The sequence below is a fragment of the Charadrius vociferus genome, unplaced genomic scaffold (assembly GCF_000708025.1).
Source record: "Charadrius vociferus isolate BGI_N301 unplaced genomic scaffold, ASM70802v2 scaffold564, whole genome shotgun sequence".
Classification (NCBI taxonomy): Eukaryota; Metazoa; Chordata; class Aves; order Charadriiformes; family Charadriidae; genus Charadrius; species Charadrius vociferus.
The window spans coordinates 865780-875069 of NW_009647940.1; the positions used below are offsets into that span (position 1 = coordinate 865780).

General features: G+C 58.5%; 1 protein-coding gene across 1 annotated transcript; it reads left to right on the forward strand.

Moving 5' to 3' along the window:
• Nucleotides 1-321: 321 nt before the first annotated feature.
• On the forward strand, nucleotides 322-9074 carry ENDOU (endonuclease, polyU-specific). Its single transcript, XM_009883212.1, has 8 exons — nucleotides 322-379; nucleotides 4854-4988; nucleotides 6424-6595; nucleotides 6714-6913; nucleotides 7212-7325; nucleotides 7407-7513; nucleotides 8391-8533; nucleotides 8960-9074. The coding sequence occupies exons 1-8, from the start codon at nucleotides 322-324 to the stop codon at nucleotides 9072-9074; spliced, it is 1044 nt and encodes a 347-aa protein (XP_009881514.1).
• The last annotated feature ends 216 nt before the right edge of the window (nucleotides 9075-9290 follow it).

Consider the following 9290-nt stretch of genomic DNA (forward strand, 5'->3'; position numbering starts at 1 on the left):
AAAGACCCCACTGAGAAGCTTTCCCCATCCTCCTCAATCACCCCCAGGGGTCATGCACGTGAGGAGTGGAGCAACACTGGGATACTGGATTTACCAGCCCTGCTCTCGCTCCAGGCAGCCTATAATTAAGCCGTGCACATAATGAGTTTTGGCAAAGTTTGGGTGCAGCTTGCCTGTGAAGTCCTCGGTGGCATCACGCTCCTCCCTCCCCTCCACACTCCCAGGGGACCCACATATAGCAGGGAGCGCCAGGCAGCGCCGTCACTCCCGACCTGCTCTCCGGGACGTGCCGGACTGCCCAGCCTGCCGTCTACGGGGACGATGAAGACCTGGACCCTCCTCGTCGGGGCAGGAATCGCCCTGGGCTGCGTGTCTGGCAGTGAGTAATGGAGCCTTGCTTTGGCAGAGGGGCTAAACCAGCCGGTGCATCCGACGGTAAGGGGCCAACGACGGGTTGAAGGCGAATGGTGCTGAGGGCGCTGCCGTAAGCCAGGAGCTCGGCTGCACTGGGGCAGCTGGTTCCTTGCGAGGTTGGATCCAGCAGAGCTTCATCAGGGGGTGTTTCCGTGCTGGAGGGCTCCCTCGAGCTTGGGGGGACTGAGCTGATGATGAGGGTGGTTTATCCCTCTCTTTGATGGGTTGAGGCTTTCCCTGGTCTTTGCCTCGTCCACCAGTTGCTGCCAGCAGTGCTTTCATCATGCAAGTCCACCTTCCTCTGGCTCCTCCATCCTCCCGCCCTGGGGGAGGACTGAGGGAAATATTTTTCTAATACCTTATTCATAATCCCCCCACGGCCGCTGGAGGTGAGCGGAGGAGCTGGTCAGATGCAACGCAAAATGCGACACGGAATTGGGTGTTTTGCCCTCCACGACTCTACGGTTGTTGTGAGAGGAGACAGGCTTGGCGAGGTGATGAAGAGGAGCTCTGTCTTTAAGGCAGATGCTGCAACAAGGAGTGGCTTGTGGGCATCAGATTTTGGCTCTGGGTTGACCGGGATCCTGCAGTTGACGAGGTGCCTTCATTGACATCGTCTTGCACAAAATGTGAGCTGCGATGTCTTTGCAAGAAGGGAGTTTCATCACTTCTGACGCTGCCAGCGAGCTGGATCTGATGTTTCAGAAGAGGATGACTCCCCTCAAGACTAATGGTGAGAAGTTTTGCAAAGCCGGAGCAGGAGAGGAGCTTCTGCTGCAAACCAGCTGCCGGGCTGCCCGGCAAGCGGGAGGGTTCGTCGTGGTCTCGTCTTGTTTAGCGCAAGTGCCAAGTTATTCCTGCTTGAAGGAACAACTGGGTCCGCTGTGGCCGGTAAGCTGGGCGGCTTCGCTGGCGTGTGTCGTGGTCCATCCTTGGCACACGCTTTCGCACTGGACCTGTCGGAGCATCACCCTGATGGACTCGTCTAAGCTGTAACACCTCCACCATGTAATAACTTCTCTCATCCTCAGCTGGGCAGGATGGCGGTGGGAGATTTGGCCTGATTATCTCCCAGACAGCTTGCACCCAGGGTGATAGGTGGTTTCGGGGGCCAGGAGCATGTAGATAAATATTTGGGGGAGCTCAGACTGTCAATAGCTCTTTTGTTGCAGGTCAATTTGTCCTTCAAATGGCCCCTTTTAGAGGCAGGGTTGGTCTTCGGGCTGTGTTTGCACGGCGCAGCCAGGTCCTGAGTCGGGCCAGGGACTCACGGATGCTGCTCTGACACCAGCCATAACTCCTGGCCGTGCGCTAACCGGAGCTGAGCACCGCTGGGAGGGCTCCGTCACGTCTCGGACGTTTCCCCACACCTTGGCGAACGGAGCTGCTCAGGAAATAGCCCGCGTTTTCGCAGTCAAGGTTCTTTTGGCAGAAACGAAAATGAGGTTGTTCTTGCCCGAAAAGCGGTGCTCAGGGAGGGATGGATCTGGCTGAAGGGCTGAAAAATGAGAAAGAAATATTTGTCTGGCTTTGTGCAGCCAGAAAACATCTCCTGGCTGGACCAGCTGAATACGAATAGAGTCGTTGAGCACAGATGCGCTGTGCTGAGCACCGCCAGCCATGTCCTCCTGCTCCGGCCACCATCCCTTGGCTGCAGCCTTGCCAGTTCTCCCAGCAGCCCTTCTCTCCCCAGAAGCTCCAGCAGTACCTCTAAACTTGACCATGATGAGTGGCCAACCACTCTGCAGCTATTTAGGCTCTTGACGGCGTGAGGAGGAGCGAACCCCCTCCAGCAGCCGTCCCCCCTTCCCTGCTCACGCTCCCCCTGTGCGGGGAGAACCCCCCTTGGCACCCTGCAGCGGGAAACGGGGCGATGCTGAGCCTCCCCCGCAGGGCTCCCGGCCTCGGCTGAGTCACTGCACAGCCCAGTATCGGTGCTCTGCTGTGACACGCTCCGGCAGCACGTGCCCCAGGACCAGGGACGTGTCAGCAGTGACTTATGTGTGGGCAGCTTCTGCCTTGCACAATCCCTCCAGGTCTGCTGCTGGAAAACGAGCCGGGATGGGTGATTCAGGCTGACTTATCCCGACTGCCGCCTTGGGAGCAAGAGGGATGCCGTCCTAGGGACAGGGATCTCAGCTGCCAATGTCATCAGAGCTCCAGACCCGGCTGCTGTGGACTGGTGAGACCGGGGTGTCTGGACTCCAGGAGCATCACTCACCACCCAAACCATGGGACGCCCCTTCCCTCTGTAGCCCTTCCCAGTTCTCCCTGCACCGGTATGAGCAAAAAAGGGACTCAAGTAGCACCAAGGGCACCTCGAGCAACCTCTTCCCACTAACAACCCTCTTGCTGTAAAGTGGATTTGCAGAAAAGGACCTGGTGGCAAGAAGTCAAATGGGAGTCCCTCACAGCACAGTCAACCAGCTGCGGCTGGGTTGGCTGATGAGCCAAAGAGGTTGTTCCTCTCTCATCAGCACATGTGGGACCTTGATTATGTGATTCTGAAAAGCATGAATAACTTGGGTGAAATGCCAGACAACAGAGCAAGCAGCGCGGTTGCAGAGAGAAGCCGGCAAGCGTGACACTTGGACATCACTCTCATCACTGCTGTGTCAGCATTTGCCCTGAGGGAGCATTTCACCTGCTGGAGTTCAAGGCAGGCAACCAGAGGTGGTTAAGACGTTGCGTGATTGCAGGTTTGCAAGGGCAAGCAACACCCATTCCTCCAGGGATCCCTTTACAGGCTGGCAGCTTGGTTGGGACATGGCTTCTCAGCACGTCCTTGGAGATGGTCACCTGCGCAGAAGGCCAACCGTATCCCGGGCTGCAGCAGAAGTGTGGCCAGCAGGGCGAGGGAGGGGATTGTGCCCCTCTGCTGCGCTCTGCTCGGGGGAGACCCCCCTGCAGTGCTGCCTCCAGCTCTGGAGTCCCCAACATGAGAAGGACACGGAGCTGTTGGAGCGGGGCCAGAGGAGGCCCCGGAGATGCTGGGAGGGCTGGAGCCCCTCTGCTGGGAGGACAGGCTGGGAGAGTTGGGGGGGTTCAGCCTGGAGAGGAGAAGGCGAAAAAGGGGAGAGCTCAGAGCCCCTTCCAGTGCCTAAAGGGGCTCCAGGAAAGCTGGGGAGGGACTCTGGATCAGGGAGGGGAGCAATAGGATGAGGGGGAATGGTTTTACACTGAAAGAGAGGAGATTTAGGTGAGATATTAGGGAGAAATTCTTGACTGAGGGTGGTGATCCCCTGGCACAGGTTGCCCCGAGAAGCTGTGGCTGGCCCATCCCTGGAGGTGTTCAAGGCCAGGTTGGATGGGGCTTGGAGCAACCTGGGCTGGTGGGAGGTGTCCCTGCCCAGGGCAGAGGAGTTGGAACTCAATGATCTTTACACTGAACATTAGGAAACTTTAATCTGAATATTAGGAAAGAATTTTTCACAGAAAGAGTGGTCAGGCATTGGAACAGGCTGCCCAGGGAGGTGGTTGAGTCACCATCCCTGGATGTGTTTAAGAGCCGTTTAGATGTGGTGTTGGGGGATATGAAGTAGGGGAGAACTTTGTAGAGTAGGATAGATGGTTGCACTCAATGATCCCAAGGGTCTCTTCCAACCTTGACAATTCTATGATTCTATGATTCTATCTTCAATGTCCCTTCCAACCTAAACCATTCTATGACTCCTGGCTGGAGCAAAGGGATGCCAGCAAAGCCATGCTCAGGCTGCGTGCTGTCCCACTCCTCCCATCAGGAGCTGACGGGCAGTGCAGAGGATAAGGCATCTTCTCTAAGCGCACAGTCTTTGGGCTGTCTTTTAGCACAAACCCAACGTCTTGGTCCCCTACAGCCCCTCTTGACAGCAAATGTCCATCGTCCTTCTGACACATGGCACTTGCACTACTCAAAGCACAGCTTGAGTTGCTGTGCTATTTTTAGCTTTGCCACGGTGTGTAATGAAGCACATGCTCGACGACATATTTATCATATAAATAGCTCAGGAAGGAGTTCCCAGTTTTCCCGGCATTGCAGAAAGAGCGACAGTCGGGTTGCAAATAAGGGTGTCTGGAATGTGGCCCCACTCCTCCAGCCCAGAGGCGGTGGGACCTGGGGCGCAGCTGCCTGGCGTTAAAACAGTGAATCAGAAGGAGCAATTGATGGTGGGGAGCCAAGAATGTGTTTCCTGGTGTGAAACGGCCCTGACGCGGTGGACGTCCACGGCCGAAGAGGAGTGACCCATGGAGATGCGCAGCCCGAGGATGCAGCCGGTCAAAATGCCATCCCTAAATGCTGACAAAAGATCCCAAATAGCTCCGGGGTAGGAACCTGGTCCTTCAGGCTCTCCCAGGAGGGGAGCATGGGCAGAAGGAAGGATGCTCCCGGGCTGTGGGCTGGCTGGGGCAGGGTGGTTGGTCCATCCTGAGGACCACACTGTTGTTTTTCTCCCCCAAAGACCTGTACACGGCCCCTGACTCCTGCGAGGGACGCTGCGGGGAGCCCTACAGCCGGGAGGACGAGTGCTACTGCAACGCCGAGTGCGAGAGGTACCACAACTGCTGCGAGGATTACTACAGGCACTGCCGAGAGGGTGAGCATCCCCCGCTGCTGGGGGGGTTTGAGGGGGCTGCTCTCCCCCAGAGCCAATCTGTGGGGGGAAAAGGGGTTGGTTGCGAGTGCGTGTGGCCTGTGTTGGTGCACGTTTGTGTGTGTGGTCCTGGGCAGCCCCCAGCCCGCGTCTCCATCACCCTGAGCTCCTTCTCCTTTTGGCTCTGTGCAGGTGGAGAATGGGTGGAGGACACAGCTCGCACCCGCGGTGAGTAGCTCCACTTCTGAGCAAAGGCCATAAACCACCACCACAGGCTCACCCTGCGTGCCATGGGGCTGTTCACTCCTCTGCCGCCCATGGCTCTGGGGGATTAATGGCATCGGGGTGTCACGCTGGCCTCTGGCCGTGTCCCTGCCCATATCGCCCCATCGCCCACCGCTCCAAGCTACAGTGGGTCATAGAATCATAGAATTGTTGAGGTTGGAAGGGATCTTTAAGATCATCAAGTCCAACCATTAACCCAACCTGACAAAACCACCTCAAAACCATGTCCCCACGTACCACCTCTGCCCTTTAAACACCTCCAGGGATGGCGAATCCACCCCCTCCCGGGGCAGCCCGTTCCAGTGTTTGATAACCCTTGCAGTGAAAATTTTTTTCCTAATGCCCACTCTAAACCTCCCCTGGAATAAGTTGAGCCCATTTCCCCTCATCCCATCACTTGTAACCGGGGAGAAGAGGTCAACCGCCACCTCTCTACCCCCTCCTTTCAGGCAGTTGTAGAGGGTGATAAGGTCTCCCCTCAGCCTCCTCTTCTCCAGGCTGAACACTCCCAGATCCCTCAGCCGTTCCTCACCAGACTTGTCCTCCAGACCCCTCACCAGCTTTGTAGCCCTTCTCTGGACACGCTCCAACACCTCAATGTCCTTCTTGTCGTGAGGGGCCCAAAACTGAACACAGCACTGGAGGTGGGGTCTCACCGGTGCCGAGTACAGGGGGATGACGCTGAGCGGACGGTGCAGCGAGACCCCCGCCATCGCCTGCCTGTTTACCGGCACCGTTATCTGCCTTCACCAGAACCGGGCGAAGCAGGCAGGCACAGAGCAGCCAGAGGCAGGGGCGAGCTGGTGTTCGCATCCCCTGGTCACCAAAAATGTGGGAGATAGAGGTGTTGGAAGGAGCAGCGCCACCCCTGGGAGACAGGGACTGATGCTTCCTAGCTCACCCAGTGCTTAATGAAAGGCTCCCGTCGGTGGCCAGCTCTTGTCCCCAGGGCATGGGGTTGGTGCGGGTTGGGACCCCCCCTGCCACCCCAGCACCCCTGGACCTGCTGTGCCGAGCGCCCAGCTCTCACCGTGTCCTGGGACCATGACACCCATACGGTGAGGCAGCACCAGGCGCTGCATCGCCCTCGCTTTGCCGCTGCAGCCCTGCGAGGCGCTGCCGGCTCTTGCCAGCCTCCTGCCTCTCCTTGCAGAGGGTTTCTCCAGCAGCCGCGATGCCATCACCGACGAGGACCTCCTGCACATCTCAGAGCAGCTTTACAAAGCGGATCACAACAAAGCCCGACCGACCGACATCGCCATTAATCCCCAGTACCAGGCGTCCCCGGATGAGACGGGTGACCAGGAGGACCGATCCCCACAGCCGTGAGTGTGCACCAGCATCCTCAGGAAGTGGCCAGGGGCCACCACAGCAGAGATCAGCCAGCCAGGAAGGGTGCCGGGCTGGTTTTGGAGGCTGAGGGCAGGATCCGCTCTCTCCTAGGCTCTACAAATACGTCAATGAGGAGCTCTTCGCCAAACCCACCTACGCGAGCTTCATTAAACTGCTGGACAACTACCAGAAGGCCACTGGCAGGGAGGAGGATGTGACAGCGGAGGAGCTGAGGGAACAGGACAACTTCCTCAAGGAGGTGATGAAAACTGAGCTGATGAAGAAACTCTTCGCCTTCCTCCACAAAAAAAGTGAGTGCGGGGCAGGGCAGAGCTGACCGGGGGGAATGGGGTCCCTGCGGGTTGGGCACCCAAAAGGAAAGCCCCAGTTGGGTGGGAGATGACCCAGGAGGCTGCAGAGTGGAGGAGCACAGGAGACGGCTCTCCAGAGCTGCAAGGACGTAGGACAATTGAGCCGGGCAAAGCTGAATTGCTCCTGAGGGAGAGGACCTGGAATAGGGCTGGGGGAGCCCCAGCTCTACCTCTCCCGGTACTCCCACCCCGCAATGCTGCTCCCACCTTGTACCCCTCCACACCACCTTCCCTGCAGACCGCTACAGCTCCGAGCAGGAGTTTGTCGCTGATTTGAAGGAGATGTGGTTTGGCCTCTACTCCAGAGGCAACGGCGAGCAGGACTCCAGCGGCTTCGAGCACGTCTTCTCAGGTAGAGCCCACGCCAGTGGGACGGGGGGCGCCGGGCAGCGCTGGGCTGGGGGGCTCACCCCAAGGTCTCGCTTGTGTTTAGGGGAGGTGAAAAAGGGGAAGGTGTCTGGATTTCACAACTGGATTCGCTTCTACCTCCTTGAAAAGCAGGGCATCATCAACTACTTCAGCCACAACTTCAACGGGCCGGTAAGTGATCCCACAGCATCCACGGCCGGTGGCACTGCACCAGCATCAGAGATGCTCAGCCTGCCACATCCCCTCTGCCTCCCTGTGTGAGCCCTGGGATGGAGGCAGGGTGGGAAGGTCCAGAAAAGACGATGCGATGGGCAAAAGGGGCTTCACAGAATCACAGACTGGTGAGGGTTGGAAGGGCCCTCTGGAGCTCATCTTGTCCAATCCCCCACCAGAGCAGGGGCACCTCCAGCAGTGGCACAGGACGGCGTCCTGTTTGGACTGGGGGTTTGGACTGGGGGTTTGGAATGGCTCCAGAGGGGGAGACTCCCCCACCTCTCTGGGCAGCCTGTGCCACTGCTCTGCCACCCTCACAGCAGAGAAGTTCCTCCTCGGGTTTAGGTGGAACTTCCTATGGTCAAGTTTGTGCCCATTCCCTCTTGTCCTGTCAATGGAAAAAGACTGTTCCCATCCCCCTGGCACCCTCCCTTTGGGTATTTATAATCATTGATAAGATCCCCCCTCAGTCTTTTCTTCTCCAGATTAAAAAGCCCCACGTCCCTCAGCCTTTCCTCATATGAGAGACATTCTAATCCCCTCCTCATCGTTGTAGCCCTTTGCTGGACCCTCTCCAGCAGTTCCCTGTCCTTCTTGAACTGGGGAGCCCAGAACTGGACACAATCATGTCCAAACCATAAGCGAGAGGTTTGAGGTTGGGGGGCTCTGTCTGGTGGCCCCTGGGACCACCTGAAAGCTGCTCTGGATCTCTCCCTGGCGAGGGCTTGAGGATGCCCGGCTTCGTATGCAGATGGGCTTTGCTTGAGTTCCCTGCCCTGCTGCACCCGGAGCCAAGCGGCACTGAGTGTCTGATCCCCAAACCCCCTTTCTCCAGTGGGACACCTACCCCGACGTGCTGGGGCTGCAGTTCAGCTGGGACGGCTTTTACAAGGAGGTGGGCTCTGCCTTCATCGGCTCCAGCCCCGAGTTCGAATTTGGCCTCTACACGTTGTGCTTCATCGCACGTCCTGGGAGGGCGTAAGTACCGTATCTGTCTGCATCTGTCTGTCCGTCCCTGGAGCCAGCAGTGCCCTCCTGAGCCCAACCAGCAGCTGGGTTGGTCCCCAAGCCCCGCACAGGTCTGGGGAGGGCTGGGGATGGAGCAGCGCTGGTGCGGGGACACCAAGGGTACCCCAACGATGCGACCATGGGGCTCAGGGATGGAGCAGCACTGGTGTGGGGACACCGACAGCATCCTGGAGATGTGATTGTGGGGCTCAGGGATGGAGCGGTGCTGGTGTGGGGACACCATGGGGTTCAAGGATGGAGCAGCGCTGGTGTGGGGACACCAAGGGTACACCAGCAATGCAATTGTGGGGCTCAGGGATGGAGCGGTGTCAGTGTGGGGACACCGAGAGCATCCTGGTGTGGAGCAGCGCTATGACACAGGCTGTGTCCCCACAGATGTCACCTGAGCCTGGGCGGCTACAACCTCAGCATCCAGACCTACACCTGGACCAAGTCCACCTATGGTGACGGCAAGAAGTACATCGCCACCGCCTACGTGATCTCATCCTGAGGCTGGGAGGAGGGGGGGTGACCACAGCCCCGCTCTGGGGCCCTGGGCTGCCCCACGCCAGGGGCCCGCGGCACTGGGCAGGACTGGTCCTGCTGTGGGAGGCGGATGGCCGCGCCACAGGACCTGGAGGCAGCGGGGCAGGATGGCGGTGGCCGTGCTCTGCGTGGAGGCAGCGAGGGGACGGAGGCAGCAGCCGTGGCACCCCCCCAGTCCCAT

What these genes read in the sequence shown, in the direction of transcription:
- ENDOU (XM_009883212.1), top strand. Translation starts at nt 322, where the DNA reads ATGAAGACCTGGACCCTCCTCGTCGGGGCAGGAATCGCCCTGGGCTGC. An exon ending in CTACAGGCACTGCCGAGAGG is followed by an intron (nt 4,989 to 6,423) that starts GTGAGCATCCCC and finishes CTCTCCTTGCAG; the next exon opens with AGGGTTTCTCCAGCAGCCGC. An exon ending in CTTCGAGCACGTCTTCTCAG is followed by an intron (nt 7,326 to 7,406) that starts GTAGAGCCCACG and finishes GCTTGTGTTTAG; the next exon opens with GGGAGGTGAAAAAGGGGAAG.